The sequence below is a fragment of the Caloenas nicobarica genome, chromosome Z (genome assembly GCF_036013445.1).
Source record: "Caloenas nicobarica isolate bCalNic1 chromosome Z, bCalNic1.hap1, whole genome shotgun sequence".
Classification (NCBI taxonomy): Eukaryota; Metazoa; Chordata; class Aves; order Columbiformes; family Columbidae; genus Caloenas; species Caloenas nicobarica.
Genome location: NC_088284.1, coordinates 34,553,768 through 34,572,185, shown reverse-complemented (window position 1 = coordinate 34,572,185; position 18,418 = coordinate 34,553,768). Strand labels below are relative to the sequence as shown.

General features: G+C 38.2%; 1 protein-coding gene across 3 annotated transcripts in view; it reads left to right on the top strand.

Annotated features, from left to right (window-relative positions):
- Positions 1-9,524, top strand: part of TNFAIP8 (TNF alpha induced protein 8) — a 62,212-nt gene extending 52,688 nt beyond the window's left edge. For 2 of the 3 annotated variants that reach the window (XM_065656359.1, XM_065656357.1), the window contains exon 2: positions 8,499-9,524. In XM_065656359.1, coding sequence (XP_065512431.1) covers positions 8,499-9,064 — 566 coding nt within the window. In that variant the 3' untranslated portion in view covers positions 9,065-9,524. Of the gene's footprint in view, positions 1-5,496; positions 5,851-8,498 lie in introns of those variants that run through there. The other variant, XM_065656358.1, reaches the window with a different exon arrangement.
- The last annotated feature ends 8,894 nt before the right edge of the window (positions 9,525-18,418 follow it).

The window sequence follows — 18,418 nt, the reverse complement described above, 5'->3', positions numbered from 1 at the left end:
CAGCCAGTATCTGATAAGTAAAATAAATTAGATGGTATATTTTCTTGTGTTTTAAAATCTGCATTTCACTGTTGATATTGATAAAAGAATACACTAATGAGACACCCGAGGACTGAGTGCCCTGGGAATCACTACTGTTTTTTTCTGTATCTGGCCTGTAGCTATGTCCATCTTCAGGGCCTCAGAAGTTTCTTTAGAAAGAAGACTGAAATTAAGTTATGTGTGTAAGAGGCAGATATCATTTATCTTCTCAGGGCAACAAGTGGAAGATACAACACTGATATATATGAACAAAGTGCAAGCTAGCAGTCCAGCCTTTATTCAACATTACACTGAAAGATACCGAGGGACTCCTGTCCTGTCTGAGGGAAACGAACAGGGTAGTGTACAGATCAACATTGAGAAGAACAGAGAGCCAGAACTAGAAATACAGGAAAAATGTTATTAACTATTTTAAAAGCTATTGTAAGGGCACTTACAAACCTTTTTGTCATTCGAACTCTCTGAAGCCTCTGCTTTGGCTTTCTTTACATGCTATTCAAAATATATGCCCTTCATGTTTTGACAGCCAGATTGCCACCTGGTCTTTGTAATTGAGTTCCCTGTTCCTCTCATGCGAGATTGCCGTCTTGTCTCTATCTTCCAGTTCATTGTGGTTTTGCCACATGTATCTTAAACTTCCTCTTAACTTCTTCCCCCACCCCCATCTCAAATTTAAGTCTTTTCTGATGGATTCAAAGTGCCCCAGGGGTGCTGGTCTCAGTGCTTTTTGTTCTGCATTCAAGCCAGAAGCTCTTCTCTTACACTCTGTCTAGGTCCTGTGCATGCAGCTTTTTTGCCCTTTTTTTTTTTTTGTGACAAGACATTCCTTTTGCCAGGATGGTTTTAAAAGCAATTAGATACCTCTTTTTAAACTTTAACTTTTGATAAAACATTCAATTGTAATGGCCAGATTGTTTTATTGGAAGTGCCATGGGTTATGGAGCTTGGCACTGTTGCCTTTCTGCAGTTTGGTACACGTTTTTAAGACTGGACAAGAAAACCAAGACCTGCATTGCATTTACTTGATCAGAAGGCATGGCCTAAGATACACTTTATTTCCTGTGAAAAGATTAGTGCAATATTACTGTTGAGTGCGCATGGACACCTGGTAGATACAGAGGAACTTGGTGTAGCCCTGAAGTGGCCAACAGCTGAAATATGCAGGCTGCATATTTAATACCATGGCACCTGTTACATTCCAGCAAGGATAACAAATGGTGGCAAAGGAGTGAAATACCAAATTAAGTTCATGACCCTCCTCTGTGTGACTGTCATTTTCTCTGTTTAAATCCAAGATATTTTAAAATATGCTTCTCTAAGAGCAGTCACCAGAAGTTAGTCTGAAAGTTTTTTTCTTATTAAAGCTGCACTGTTAATTTTAATACATGCAGAAGCTCTAGGAAAAAGGGCTTTTAAGAAGTGTTTTTAAATTTCTAAATCAGCTACAGTGTATGTGTCATGTGATGCACAGGGTGGCTGTGGGAAGCACAGGCATGTAAAACCAGAATAACTTGTTGGCACAGACAGCTCTCATGGGACTGCAAAACTCTGCACATACATTCTTGTTGGAAATAGCATCTTTCCTTGCCACACTACTGAGCCTTAACTTCCAGGTACTTTTTTTTTGTCAATTCTTCTCATTTCTTGATCAAAAAAGTATTTTTTTTCTGTTTTTTTCATGGTTTGTTTTTCTTTTTGCAGCTAGAGAGCAGGTCATCTTTTGCTGTTGGTCAGATTTTGGATATTTTAATATGCTAAGGCTAGAATTAAGTAGCAAAATCAGAAAGCACGTAACAATATCCTATGCGCTTTGCAAACCTATTGACAATGACTTCTTCAGCACTTTATTGAGTAAAAAAATGTGTTCCCAATGGTGTTTGCTTTTATCTTTCCCACGTTCCTGCTGCTGAATGTATGCATCCTTTCAGTGCAAGTATGGAGATTAGACATAACATATATTTCAAAAAATGCATGATTAGCCAGCTTTTTTTCCAAAATTGCTTGATTAACTGTTGCTTCAGAGTGTCTAGCAGACTCTGAGCTGCCTTCCAAATCCAGTAAGCCTGCTCATGCAATATTTGCCATGTGTTAGGCTTGGCTTCGAGTTCGCTATTTTTTCTTTTGATGGTCTTCCAGAGTAAATGTTAAAATTAGTACACATTGCTTGACTAATTAACATTCTCATAGTATGCTCAGTTGGCAAAGATTATGGTGAGTGAGAATTTAGTACTATTTACTGCACCTATTAAGAGAACTGTGGGCAAAGGTTACTTACCTTTATGAATGAATGCTTTGTATGCATTGAAAATTTTTTGTTTAAACAGTTTTCTAGTTAAAATTGATATTCATATATAAATCTTAGGTTTTAAAAACAAGGTGCCAAATAAAATATTTTCTCTTCAAATAAGGACCTTGTGTACCTGGATCAAAAAAATAGAGACGTATGTGGAAGAAATTAGTACTGTATAGAGCCCTTGTTTTTTTTTTCCTCCTTCTGCACCTAGCTGCTTGCCTTCTGGGTTTTCCACTGCCTGATGGTGCTTGCCCCAGCTGTATGTCCTGTTGCAGTCCTTTTCTCAATAAACTCTGTGGCTGCCCTGGTTTTTTCTTGCCCCTGCCATCAGCCAGCCTAGAAATTGCAATCCCAGAGTCTGAGGTCAGAGCACTGTCTGGTCTTGCATGTCTGGTACAAGCTTCCATTTTTATCAGCTTTTTAAAAGCCAACAGGTGAACACATGCTTGCAAACACAGAGACTGGCCAAAATGCTGAAGTGGCCATCTGGGGACTGCTGCATTTTTTGAATGATTTTTACACTGCATGGACTTTATCTGTGCTTTTTAAAAGCTTAAATTTAACATACCTTTCACCCAGGAAACTTTGAAAGACTTAGATAAGGATGAAAAAACTGACTGTTCTGTTTAAAAAAAAAAATATAATACCAAAAATGTTCTTTGAAACTGTGACTCACTCAGATGGTTATTAAGACAAAGCTATAAATCATGGTGGCAGGTAGAAAATCAGCTTACTTTATTCATATCTGAAGAATTCATAGTCTGTGTCTTACCACTAATTTTTTTTTTAACCTTACCATCACATAATAAGTACATTGAAAAATTGTTGCAGCCCTTCTAACAGGTTTATGACTCTATTTCTGCCTGGTCTGTACTTCAGGACTTGTTCATTCACTGATGCTACTCTTGCAGTCTATCACCGTTGGAGCTTTACTTTACTGAGGACATTTGTTTATTCATGAAGTCATGTATTTATATTCCTCAGTGTATTTTTTTAATGTTTCTGGCCTTTATCATTCCTGAAAACAAAGGTAGCCCTGTGAAGATCCAGAAAGCAGAAAGCACAAGAAAAAGTAAAAATTCAGTATTTTTTTAATCCCTTAATACCTGGGCGATCTCATGATTTTGGAGGTGCATGGCTCATGGTCACAGACACTCAGGGAGTGTAGCACTGCCAATCCCACTTGATTTCAAGTTGCCTCCCTCCAGCGAAATGATGCTCTCTCACTCCATGAGTCTGACTGAACATGCAATTCATACGGCGTGCACAGGCTTTTAGCTGCAGCTCTTGCCTGCAGTCTGCAGAGAGGCAGACACGCTCCTCCACACAGGACGCCTGGCAGGAAACTGGCTGCTGCACTTCTCAGAGCTGTGTGATATGTCTTTTAAATGCTGCCTGAGGCACTCGGTGCCGCCTCTGTCCTCCTAATCCAGTGTAATTGTTCTTTGTGCCTTCCCCAAAACCCTGGTCATTTTTGGATGTTGCGCTCACCAGGTACTAGTGCAGGACATGGTATGCCAATCACTAAAATGAGAGCTGGCTTTCTCATAGCAGCGTTATTAATGGCTTCACAGTCACATTTTCTCTTCCGTACAGACTGTTGTATCAACATACCGAGTAGTACGCTAAAAAAGAAAGCAAGCTAAACTCTTGACTTGCCCATGGAATTTAATGTGGTTCACTGGAAGTTTTTGCTGGATGCTTGTTTCTTGGTCCTTCTTAATTACAAGCTTAAAAATACTCAGTGACTCAAGTATTCATTGTCAACGTACATGAGCCTGAATACACTCAGCTGCAAGTGATGTTGAATCTACCATCAACCCATAAACTGTTATCTTGTGGGGGAAAAAAAAAAAAATCAGCCTCAATTTAAGGCAGTGACATCATCCTATAGAACTTTTTTTTTCCAAAATACTTTTTTTTTTGTTTTTTTTGTTTTTTTTTTCAGTTGAAATGGAGTTGAGAAATAGGGTGTTTGGTAATAGGCATTTGCCACAGTATGGAGTGAGGTGTACCAGTTTCCATGTTGGGGAAATGTCAGGATCACAGCCATAAGCAGTAGCCTTCTTATACTTCTATACCAGTCTCCTGGGAGCTTGTTAACCCACAATTCTAAATTTCTCTGGAAGTTTATACTTACACCACAATTTTAAAGATAACATGTAAGGTAAAATATTTTGGGGAAAACACATCCAGAATGCTACATGTCCAGTATTTACTGACTTTAACACAAAAATTACTAATGTTAAACACAGATACTGCTGGTTGCAAAAATTAAGAAGTTTCATAATCAATAAGCTCCTAGCAACTTGTTTGCTCCTTTAAATCATAAATTAGAAGACTTCATAGATGTCCCTGTTATGCCTAAGATCCTGTGAATTTTGCAGTAATGGAGGCAGGATTTCCTCTGAGAGCCTTTCCCCTTGGTCTGCTCCACTTTGCAGAGGGGCATCTCTACTGAAGACAATCATGTTTATTTGTATAGACTGTACAGAAAATGACATCCTATTGATTTCAAAGGCATTTTTTTTTTATTGTATGCTTTTTCAAAGTGAAGCGTAAAACTGTTCAGGGAAGCAGTAGGAGCTATAAAGAGCAGTTGCGAGGAAAGACTCTCTATGAGATGCTTAAAATCAGTGGGATTACCTGCCCAAACTCTGGGTCTACTGCAGGCCACCAGAGAAATGGCACTATCTCAGGTTAAAGTGCAAGGATGGGACCTGTCAATGCCGTAAGCGTGGTCAGAGATTTATACATCCTGGCCAGCTACTGTACGCGCTCTTAAAAGGTGCCTACACACAATCAACCCTGAGAAACTGAGGCAGCTGTAAGTGGTTGTCTAACTGTGGATTTACAGGCTTATTTTTAGGTGCTCACCTCTGAAACGGTATTCAGAGGCTTGGAAGGGGATGCTCGGCTTTCCTCATGTTGGGAAGCGGCGACTGCTGGGGCGTGCGGCCAGCGGCTCCCCCTCACCCGCTGCGGCCCGTCAGTCAGGCATCTCCCATACACACGAGTATCGGCATTTGCAGACACTGGGTTAACGTTTTAACCTCTTCTTGGCACGTCTGCTACCCGCGGGGGTCACGGGACCTTTCCTCTCCCTCCGGCCGCGCGTGGTCCCCGCTGTCCGTTGGCAGTAACGCTGTCCGTTGGCAGTAACGCTGTCCGTTGGCAGTAACGGCTCTCGCTGTTGCTGGCTCAGCAGCGCAACTTCCTTTCCGCTCGCTTCTCGAGGAAGTGAAACCGCCGCGATGTATTTTTGCATTCTGAGGTGCCGAAGCAAAATGAAGCGCTGTAGGCAGGAGAGGAAGGTAACTGGGAAGACCTGCCGTTTTGGTGAGGGGGAGAAACCCACCTTCGCTCTGTGAGAGCTTCTGACAGCATTTCAAAGAGTGATAAAGCCTGCGCTGGATTGAGTGGAGTAAACAAGCCTCAGGCCAGTACTCACCTTGGGTATTTTGACTCTTTTCCTGTTGTCGACATTAACAATTGCAACTCCATTTGATGAACAAGTAAGCAATAATTTTTTTTTTTTTTTTTAAAGCAGTATGTGTGTTCAGTCTGAAGGAGCTCTATATTCTTACTGCTTAAACACAGTTTTATTTAAGCAGTTGACTGTGAAATACTTTTTAAGTCTTTGTGCCATGAGTAATGAGGAAAAATTGCGGTTACAAAATACTAACAGTTTGCAAGTTCCTTTTTGGATTAATTGAAATACTGAAGAAATTTTACATATCCAGTAATTAATTTAGAACCCATGTAATAGCACAGGGAAAATGAAGCTGACTTCTGATGTATTGCAAAGTAGATAGAAAATAGGCCATGCTGGGAAGTCCCAGGACTTTGGCAGTTTTTGAGAAATGACATTAAGAGTTTAACACCTCTTGTAAGTGAGTAATTCCTGTTTCATTTAGTGGTAATTACCTGTTGAGCTTCACTTTGTCAAATGTTAAATTACGTAATGTAAGGTGGTTTTTGTTGAAAAACCGTAAAAATTTTAGAAAACTGCCATGTTTTCAGTTTCTTGAAATTGATACTTTGCAGGTTGTTATGTGTAGATTGTTGGAACCATATCTGAGTGTGTGACTTGCTGGAAGCAGGTTGTACAGATTACTGTTCAATTACAGTGGAGCATTCTGTGTGATACAGCTAGCATTTCAAAATACCTACAGCATCCTGGGGAAGAACATTTTAAAATACACATATATTGTATTGTGGGGGGTTTCTCCTCAAATGTGTGGAAGAGACTTTGAAACAGCGACTGCTGTGGTATGAATATCTATATATCTTCGTGGAATGTCAGAAAGAAGACATCATGAGCAATTAGTAAATTGAAAGGCTTTAAGAAATACAAGTAATGAAAGAACTATCAATATTCCTGTTTAGGAGGAAAAAAAGCTATCATTCATCTTTAGATCTTTGTAAAGCATTGGCTGTTGAGTTCTAGTACTTGACCACCCTTTGAAATACCTGGAGTAGTTTTATTTGAAGAGTAACAGTTCCAGTTTTATATTTAAAAACACAAGAAGTGAATCAGATATTTTCATTTCAGATTGACTCCTTAGCGTCTTTAACATCTTCCTGTATCTTTGCGGTTGAGAAACACGTCTGTCTTGTGATCTTGAGTGCTTTGCCCAAGAAAGCTAACAATGGATTCTTTGGTTTTTGAGTGTCCTCATGTAATAACGGTTTTTTAAAATGCACTCAAACACTGCATGCTTCAAAACAAAATACAGGTATGCACTGAAAGTCTTAAGAAAAAAACATGTTCAGAGGTTGCCCAGATAGCAAAAAAAGGAACTTATTACTAAGTTTTGCAAAGGTATTGTTGAAGAAAAAAATACAGATTTATGTCTTGCATGTCCTGAAGTACAAATTCCTTCTATTTGCTGGAACCCCAGAGGCACCCTGCATCTGAACACACCCAGCTGCCCAAATACAAACAGTCAAGAGGAAACCTTTGCCAAAATCAGAGACTTACTGTTCTGCATCTGCAGAGTTTATGTTTTCATTAAAAGAAAAAAACCCACCAAAACAAACAAACACGTTTCCAGGCCCTGGGTTTGCAAAGCAAACCTTTTATATGTGAAGTAAACAGATGAAGCTTTCCTTCAGCCTGAGACTCCGGGAAAGCTGCAGTTAAAGGCAGCTGTCTCCCACACTGTTCAAACTGGACATATGAATTCATGTGTGCCTTAGTGTAGAAGGTGCTGCAAAGGGAACATGCTGTAAATAGTTGTTATTGGCAACAGAACATGAGCAGTAGCATTTCACAAAACAAGTTTCTGAAAGATTGTTTGGGATCTTTTAAGTATTTGAAGAAGTTGCAAACCAGTCATTGGATATATTGGTGCAGGCGAGCGTATTTTTAGAAGTGGAAATCTGTGCTACGATCTACTTTGTTGATCACAGAAGGTTTTCTTTATAAGGTTATGCTAGCAAGTGTTATGGCAATCCCTACACTCTTCAGTTTTGGCTGTTTCTACATTAAGTATAGGACATAGCAGTGTTAACCTATACTTGCTTGCTTTTTGAAAACTAGCTGCTTCAGATTGTATGCAGAGAATCTCAGTACTGTTTGTTGACAAAGGATTTTTATGTTTGTGTTTTATTTTCTTGTATATATTTTTATACATTTTTTATATATATATAATAGATGTGTGGGATCTGAATTCATTGATCACGTAAAATGCGAAGCAGGAAAAAGTTTTACAATAGTCGCTTCACTGAATTGCTATCTCTTGAGCAGCAGCGGTAACTGTCATGACATTGGGATAGTCATGGTCTCAGATTTCATTATATGAGAAGCAGATCAGATTTATGACTCATCTGATCAAATATGGCAGGTTTGTTGCCTCAATTTGAAATCTCATCTATATATATATGTTTATTTTAAACCATTTTTTAGCAAGTTCTATCTCATTTTGTGCCTTTTCGAAAGTAAAACAGTCTAATAGAAAGTAAATCTAAAAACAACAGAGTTTTGGCGATTGAAAAGGTGGGGTTTTCTCTAACTACATACATAAATTTGCATTATTTCTGTGGCAGTTAGTAGGACTAGTATGAATGGACAGACATGGAAATATTGCTCAGCTTACTGCCCGTAGTATGTCTGTTATGAAGTATTGACTGCATTCTTTTTGTTTGTTTTTTTCCCCAGTGGCCACAGATGTCTTCAACTCCAAAAGTCTGGCCATTCAGGCCCAGAAGAAGATCCTTGGAAAAATGGTGTCCAAATCAATAGCAACTACTTTGATTGATGATACAAGCAGTGATGTTTTAGATGAGCTCTACAGAGTGACAAAGGAGTATACACAAAATAAAAAGGAGGCAGAGAAAATCATCAAAAACCTCATTAAAATAGTCCTTAAATTGGCAATTCTCTACAGGAACAACCAATTCAATCAGGATGAAATAGCGTTGATGGAGAAATTCAAGAAGAAAGTTCATCAGCTGGCTAAGACCGTGGTCAGTTTCCATCAGGTGGATTATACCTTTGACAGGAATTTTTTGTCCAAACTGTTAAATGATTGTAGGGAGCTACTGCATGAAATTATTCAGCGTCACCTAACTGCAAAGTCACATGGACGTGTCAACAACGTGTTTGATCACTTCTCTGATTGTGAATTTTTGGCTGCCTTGTACAATCCCTTTGGACCCTATAAACTCCATTTGCAGAAACTTTGTGATGGCGTCAACAAAATGCTAGATGAGGGGAATATATAAATACTTGTATTAAAGTTGACTGCCTATGCATTATTGTAGATGGAACACTGTTGATTTATGAAGGAATAAGGGAGCATGCAAAAAGTTTTGGGTTTTTTTTACATTATAACAAATACTTCTAAAATATCTTTATTAAATTGATTCCTTATTATGAGCTATCATGTTGCTATTCACTGTCCACCTAGAAGAAAGACTGCACATGACTTTTTTTACTGTGCTTTGCCTACAGAAACAGCTGGATAAAGACAATAAAACGGAACAGTCCAAGTACAGTAAGAGTCTTGCAAGACAAATACACAAACCAAAACAATATGCTGTCAGACAATCCATATTTTTCATAGATTTACAGAGTTATTTCTAAACAATCAGAGTCCAGTAATGTTGGTAACAGATTATCATGGTGATGGTACACTCTATAATTTCTTAGATTTATTTGTAAAATATATATATTTGATTCCTTTATAGTCTTCTATGCTCTCTGCACAGGTCACAGCTTCCTAGTGTTGCCCTCATGAAGTATTCAGTTTTAAATGACGTCAGTGATGCTGTCACGTAGAGTCTTAACAGGCTTGTTCAGTGGTGAAAACTTCCTATTTGCAAGGCTAACAAGTACAGATCCTTATAGAGCTGCACAGATGTTTGCTTCTTTGATTATGTGGGGATTATTTGAGGAATAAGCTACAGTAAAATAGCCTAACTGAGGAAGTATTCCCTAGAAACCACCTGCAGTATGTAATTTTAGCTCTGCCTATGATAGGGTAAAACACAGTGACTTATCTGTGCAATTCCTGTAGATATTTAGAATCCTGCTAATAGGTCACAATTCTTTTTGAAAAGGTGCAAGGCAGTATATCTTATACACTAGGCTGATGTGGATGGTGATGTGAATTCAGAAATATCAGAAAATAAATTCCAAGCCAATTTGCTTTGTGTACAATGAAACTAGAAACAGAAATTGATTTTATCATTATGTTATATACTATTTAACTAATGGAAAAACGGAATCTCAAATATTTTTATTCTTCCTTTCTCCCCTCCTGTCTTTCACCCTTCTTTTTCTCCTTCATCTTCTTCCTGCCTTGCCCTTTGGGGATAAAAAACCGTGACTTTCTAGACACTGTAATGTACTTAAAAAGTATGAAGTTAATACATTTCAAACAACTGAAGATTTTTTGTTAGGAAGCATATAAAGATTTTGCTGTTTATTTAATTGCCAATGTTTTTGCTGTTTGCTGTGTCCTTTTGTTTTAATGAGTAAACCAAAGAGTATTTGCACTCTGAACTTTTCGTGCCTTTTTTTTCTCTTGTTGCAGTTTAAATCATGAAGAGCAAATTTGGCCTATACCAGCAACAAAAGCATCGCAACCTCTGACATAGGGCTTCAGTATTATTTGTGATTTTTTTTTAAGAGAGAAAATTAACTTTTATTAATGTTTGTTTGGTCAGTAGGCTCTGAATATTCCCAGAAAGGTGCCGGAGAAATGTGTTCAAAATGTGAACTTATTGTATACAATTCACTGGTGTCCAGCAGAGAGAAAAGATCAATATAGTACCAGGCTGGAACAACTAGGAACTGATGTAAGGATAGTACACCAGAATTTTGCAGGAAATAGATTATTAGGTTGACATCTGAAGGAATATCGTTTAAGATCCGTTCCCACATTTTACTTAAACGGTAAATACATTGTACTTTTGTCCATTGGAAGTCATGCATAGGAACCCAATTTCATGAGGAAACCCCCACAAATGGTAAAGAGCAGTTTCTGTTGTGTTTGCTCCACTTATTTCTTTCCTTTTCCCACCTAGAAAGAGAAAGCTGTTTGTTTTCTTTCCCAGTTTTTCTCTCCGAAGTGAGAATAAAAAGGAGCTTGACTTCTATAATTGAAAATCGTTTTCTTTACAAATGCTGTTTCTAAGTAATGTTCTGATTCTCTGAAATAGCACAGTTTATAACGAATGGTAACAGTTACTGAAAGGAGGGTGGGACAGTACCTTGTTTAGAACCAGGTGTATGCTGTGTGAACCATGAAAGATTTTCTTCAGCCATGACACAGAGTATTTTGACTGCTCAAATTCGAATTTCCTCTGGGAGAAAAATTGCTTAAATGGTTTTTTTACATTGTTAACAAACACCTATTTACATGTATTTGAGCCATATTGTAGTCAAACTACATATATTTTCAGTAACACAGTAACTTCTTAGTTGAATTATCTGGCCATTTACTTCTTAGAAAAAGATAAAATTGCTCATGGAAATTTGCATAAAAACCTGTCAACCAGGATAAGTTATATTTAGCTCACAATCAAGTTACATTCTTCTGAGAGGCCGTAACAATAGTTATTCTCTGGCATCATTTTCAATTACAAAGAAGTGAATTCCGTAATTATGAAAGTAAAAAATTGTGCTGGATTTCCAAAGACCTACCTTCATAAATAACACAACATACCACTCGAGCCCTATACTTTTGCAGTTAATTTATTTTTCCTGCAGCATACATAAATATTGGCTTCAATTATCAAAATTCAGAAATGAATTGATAGTATTTTTCCTTGTGATACACTTGTCACATTAAAGAATCAGCCCTCTACCAGAAACTTGACATAGTCAAGAGTTTAAAAAAGGTGACAGTACTACTGTTTAATTATGGGTAGGGTAGAACCATTATTCTGTGCTGTAAAACTGATGCAACACTGTGTTTTAACAGCGTAAAAATTATTAATATATTTAAATCCATTCAGCATGGATTCATTTCACAATAGGCTTTTAAATCTCAGTACCTTAGGTGTTTCTTATTTGTATTGTCCTTTCAATGTTTAGTTAATATGTAGTGCCTAATGCCATCAAAACATATGTTGGTGAAGTTGTGAAAGTTAAAACTAATGTTACAGCCTTCAAGAGGTGTTGGAAAAAGTGGTAAGTCAGACCTTGGATACCTTTTCCAAGACACATCAAACAACTTTGATCTCAGCCATACAAAGAAAACAAGATGTAGGGAGGTTATCATGGCTGTTTCGTGTGTGCCGTCTTAACAGGGACTCACTAGAACTTTTGGCTACCCTTTAATTATGTTTGTATGTATTTGCGTATATGCATAGACAAACAAAAAGAAAGAGTTGGGTAAGTTACAAGCCTCATTCTTGTCCTTAAGCTCTCTTGAGATTTACCTCCATTTAGAAGGTACAGAGATTAGCAGGAATCTGGGAGTTTTCAGCAACTGGTGTGGTTTGGGTTTTCTTGTCCTTAAGAAAATACTAAATCATGTCTCTTCTAAAAAAAGATTCAACCCTCCCATAAAGAAAATTCCTGTAAAATAAAGCAGTGAGGAGATTTCCAATTGCTTTCTCACATCCCTCCCTAAAAAGATTGTATTGTCCCAAGGAAGAGGTGAACAGATTTTGATGGCAGTTGGCTTCAGTTGCTTTCTAGCCCCTTCTTGTAGCTGCAACAGCTATAATATGACTATTTAAAGATAAACTGGAATTCTGCATGTAACTCTTCGAGGAACCAAAATGTGCTTATTTTCCTGGTCTAGCAGAGAGGAATCCATACTACTTGTAAGTCTATCATTGTCAAAGATGACAGTGTCATGAAGAGGATGGGTAAGCTGCACATCGTATGGGGTCAGATAGTCCCTCTACGATGAGTGTTCATCTGGTGACCTGCTACCAGAGCTTTCCTTTGGCCATACATGCTTTTCCTGCCCTTCCCAGTAACAGACCTACTCTTCAGACAGGTCTATTCCTTCTCTACTGTCATATTACATTGTGGATGCCTCTAAGGAGGAGACAGAATAAAAGAGGAGAGCAAAGTACCAGTTTCCTGGGGTTTTTTTGCAATGTAATTTGAAATCTGAAAGAACAATCTACATCTTGAGTTAGTTGTGAATGCTGTTTTGGATATGATCTATACCCTCATCAGTATAGTAAGCATTTAGCTGTGCTTTCAGATTTCTGAAAATAGTGGTTTGTGTGCATTACGGAGAGTATACGTTAGCATGAACATGAAATGCAGATTCCTGTTTGTATAACCATTTGTAGAGAAACCTTCTTGTTACAACTGTTTTTCATTGAGATTTGGGCAGGTCAGCCAACATTCATGCTTAAGTGGCAAACATCTGTGCTCTGGATAAAACAACTGTCAAAAGATTTTATAGTTGTCCAGAAAAGTTCTGTAATATCTTATTTTTACATTTTGCACATAAATTGAACTTATTTTGGGAGAGGAAAGTTTCCTATCCATCTTAAAAAACAAAACCAAAAAAACTACCCAAAACCACACTGTGGATACTACTCAGAAAGTTTAGATTAAGCAATGTAGTTGTTCTTTTCAATTTGTTAAAAACCAACCAACCAACCAACCAAAAAACCTTGCATTCGTTCTTACAGATAAATAAGTTCTAAAAAACTAATCCATGCTAAATTACCAATCTATTTGTGCTGATGTTTGCATGCTGCAGCTGAAATTATATCGCAACTTTGGAATTCATCTATCTAGTATTAAGTATTTTAGGTTAGCATATGATGTATTTTGCCTCTATGAAAATAAAAGGAGTAGTATCTCCTTACCGGCTATGTCTCTGTTACAGTAGTACTCAGTCTATATCACAAATTGAGATTTCTGAATGTTTAAATCACAAATTGGTGAAGTGACCTCTCTTTTCTTAGTACTCAGTTTTAATATTTAGAGTTCTGTTTTCCAGTATTAAAGCTGACATTCCTGAATTAATATCCACTTCTTCTTGTGAGCTTGGGAAATACAGGAACTGAAATATGTCTTCTAACAATCTGTAAATTTCTACTTGGAATCACACCACCAGTTTCTGGAGAAACATCCCTTACAGCATTTCTTTCTATTAGGGAGCAAATTGAAAAGCAGCTCATAGCCTTGGGTTGTCCCATAATTACACAGTATCAAGCAAAGAAGCAGACTATAACTATTAAGAATAATGGAATTAAGGAAGTATGTTACTTGCCCAGCTTTCCCAAGCAACCGAAACGTGTTTGCTATTTGTTGTTCTCCCCTGTGGGAAAGTCTTGGTGTGGTAGGTGGAAGACAAAGGTGGAGCTTCCTATAGTTACTGTGATTTAGATATGAATTACTGTTACTACTGCATGTAAGACATGCCAGTATCTACCCTAAAAATCTTAACACTGGATTTTAAAATCATACTTTGCATTGGCTTTATGACAAGTTAATTCCTATTTCAGTTTGTATTAAATATTTGGGGTTTAAATGTGTTTTTATTATGCAAATAAATATGAGTTGAAACAAAATAGGAGTCAGCCTTGTGCATCATATAATTCTTCCTAGATACCTTGTCTTGTGTGCTATTAAGAACCTTCTTGGTGGATATAATTCTGAAGGCTTTGGTAAATGCATGTTGTTCCAGAGAAAATTGTTATCTTGTTCTCCACTTCCTGCTGGCACCTTTTCAGAGTATCAGAGTATCACCGCACTGGTCTGTAAATATGGCAACCTAAAGCACCTCATTCGTGACACATTTGTGGGACATTCTGAGTTATGTTTTTCAGAACTCATTTATTGTTGGTTGTTCTCGTCAAGCCACAGCTAATAGTGGATGAAAAATAGTTAGATTTAAGTTGTGTGAGGTTTGGTTTTTTTTTTAAATACAGAGAGTATGATGGTGTAGATGGAATAAATCAGCCCAAGCAGCTCCCACATTACACCAACAACCCTTCTTTTCTTGCATGGTAGTGGCAATGCACCAGTTCTACTCCATTATGGAACAGTGTTGACAATTTTTTTTTTGCTTCCTTAAGCAGAATTTAGTCTCCTTTCATGTAAGGAATCTATTTCAGTAGCTGGGCTTGACTTGGGTCCTGAGAAACCCCCTGGTTGTTGATAGGCTACTCGTAATTAAAGGTTCCCGTGACACGAAAGGACAGCCTCTCCTGATTCCAGAAGCACTTAGCTGATGCTTTCAGTTTACTTCACTGATTTGACTTGAGATACTGTGAATTTTGCTTTGCTTGTTTGGGTTTTGGTTTTATTTTGTGAAGATTTCAGACCCACAACTGTGTATCATCTGCTGGGCTTGCTAAGAGATTCAGAAATAAAACAGACTGAAGAAGTGTGCTGAGCCAAAGCGGGAGTAAGTGCTTTGGTCCTGGGACATGACATGAGATCAGCTGTTAATTTCAAGAAAGCTGGTTCTGTATCTCAAGAATCTTGATAATTCAGCAACACAAAAATGATCTCATCCTTGGAGCTAAGGTGAGTCTCTCTGCTGAACTGCAAAGCTATCTCAGGTACCAGCCGCCTAACTTGATTTCAACGGTATGGACACTCCCAAAGATATATTTGCTGTGCCATCATATGAGAAACTATTAGAGAAAAGTGGAAAGGAAAGCTCAGCACTTTTCTGGGAGAAAGGGCTGTGATCAGACAAAGATCTCATTAAGTTTGCCATCTTCACTGTGAAAAGGTCTACTACCTACCATAAGCATAGGCATTTGGCTTTGGCTAAGTAAGACAATACATTTAAACTTACAGTTCCAGTATCCTGTGACATTGCAGTCTACAGTTTACCCCAAAGCTAGAACTGGGAACTCAGACTACCCACCTCATTCCTGATTAGCTAAGCAAGCGCTGAAGAAGACTACAGGCTCCTACATGAAAAAGGATTTATGTTGTTACTTAGTTGACTGGCTGTTCTCTATCCATCTTGCTTCTCAGTTAGCAGGCTATGCTTTATTAGTTCTGCTAACGTGTTTTTACATTCCAGCTCAGCAGTCTACCAAGCCCTGACCGAGCCAGGGCTTCGGTCTCCCTTAAACCGTGAGTCTCTGATGGAATCAAAGGGAGAGCTTCCACAGCACTCCGCTTGTGCCCCCAGCATGGTTTTTCCACTTAATTGAGTGGTATGTGCGACAAATGCCAAAATTAATGTTTCTTGCCAAAACAGGGACATGGGACCTCCTGTGATGTGGGTTGTTGATGAGAGCTATAAAAATGTTTTCATTTACATTTGCAGTTGGCTCCTAATAACATATCCACTGTTAACTACACAGTAGGTTGCTCCTGAGCATCCCATCAGGAAAGCTGCTTTTCAAGGTCTGAGGGTGACAAACAATGCATTTAATGGCAAGAAAAACCCCACTCACGAACTGCTGTAGGCTTACAGAAAAATAAAAGAACACAAGAGGATGCAAGTTAGAATTGAAATAACAACTATTTGCTGTTCCTGCAGAAGAAAAGAATAGAAACACTTTATGCTAGCTATGAAGAATTCCTCAGCGGGGGTTTCTATCACATAAAATTGTATACCTGATCAAAATAAATAGTTTTCTTTAACAACTTTTACTGAGAGAGTACTTAGTAGGGTGACCTGGGCTATACAGTTTGTATGAGATGAAGATTTGTGACCAGCCCAGGGCTGAGACCTCTCAGTCACCTCTCTGGACTGGCAGCCAGAGGGTGGCTGCAGAGAGACAGGAAATTGAGGTGATGACCTGGCCACAAGTGAGGCCTCTTTGGTCGCAGCAGAAAACGCGTATCTTCAAAACCCAGGGGAATTCTGGAGCACTAAGGCTCTGGGGAGATAACATCTATTGTTGTAGGCCACGCTTTTGTAGTGCTCAGTGAAGGGTGCCACAGCTTTGAACATGGATTCAAGATTCTAGTCACGGCAAGAAACATCTGGTTGCCTCCACTCACATTTGTGGAGAAATCTTTATTCTCAGTGAATAGTTCTCTCTCTACAAATCTTCATGAACAAAACCATTTAGAAAGCAAATGAAGCACTTGAAAATGAACATTATGATCCAAACAGATCTTTCATCAATATTAAAACATATGGAGAAAAATCAAGTCAGTTAATTCTTTTATTCCCCCTGGGTAAGTTCAAGAATAAGTTCAAGAGTGCTCACCATCTACAGCGTCAGACAGTAGAAAACAATTTCAATGGGATTAAAACTGCTACAGTATCCACAACACATAACAACCCCAAGTTTATAAAAGACAAAAAGCCTAAAACCCCCAATTATCTAACCTGTTATTCGAAATAATTACTTTAGAACACACACCAAATTTTTTTCAGTGCACAACATGAAAACTTGCTGTTTCTAAAAGAACTGACCTGCTCTAGGCATTGAAGCGTAACAGAAAAAAAGCAAAATCATACTTAGTATGAAAGGGTACTGCTTGGGGTTTTTGGCAATTTTTTTCTGGTATAAAAAGCCTGCTGTGTCAGTAAAAGAGTTAATGATAAATATGTGCTGGTTCACACTGCTCCCTAAGAGACAAAGTAGATTTGGTCTTCCATTTTGACTCACTTATTTTCTTACCAGTTTCAACCTCTAAACTCTATCTGGCTGAGTTTGGAATCTGGATATCCTGCTATTAATCTCCCTGTATGGCTCACTCATTCAAAACTCAGTTTGACACCTGCTATTGATTTGTGGCTTGACGCCTACTCCATTCAAGCTTCTACCTAACATCACCCCGCTCTGGTTAACGGTGGTAGTGTTTTGCCCTGATACCTTGCTTGTATCACACTGATGCAATATTTTCTGATAGCTGTATGACTGTCAGAACAAATCACTTCTGACTGCTAAGGGAACCCTTCAAACGCCATTTCTATTCTGAGTGGTTCTTTGTATTTAGGATCATTTAAATACAGACAGGTTTCACTTTAAAAACATAAAATGTAAAAGTGACTTACCTTCACACAAGTGCACTTTCTGTTGTGTTTTCCAGAAAAAACATCTCTTGAGGAAGCTCGAATTTATTTATTGTTTTGCAGTGTGAGTTCTTTGCCGATTCTAATCCCAGTCTACGCACCAAAATGAGGAAGCTATAGAAGATCCTGACTTGTTAACAAGGCCTGTTTGTTAGTTACCTAAAGAACAAATTATGCTATAGAAGTATCTCAGGGTCTAATCTTACTTGGGGCACGTAACCACTACCTTCCAGGCAAATTAATAAGTAGAGTCCTTTCCTTGTGTAGTCCATCATCTAAAAAAAACCAGAATATGAAAGAGTATGCAACCTGAAAGGCTGGAGCTTAAATGGCCTGTTCAAGATCATGTAAGAGGCCAGAACCAGCACTGAAAATGAATGAAGTTCTCCTGGGATTCATTTATAGCCATGGACACAGAACTATACTGCTTTAGACAGATATGATTATATATGGGATTATGCAAATAAATTTGGTCATGTAAGGATGACCACATTAGCTCATGTGAGTATTTCCAGTCTGAACTAGATGTTTCCAGAAGTGTATGTGCACTCGACTAAGTTAGGTACTTGCACTGTTAGCATTTCCCTGCCCTAAAACATTACAAGCCAAACTTACTGAAGAGTACAGAAACAAGCCCCTAACCCCACTAATA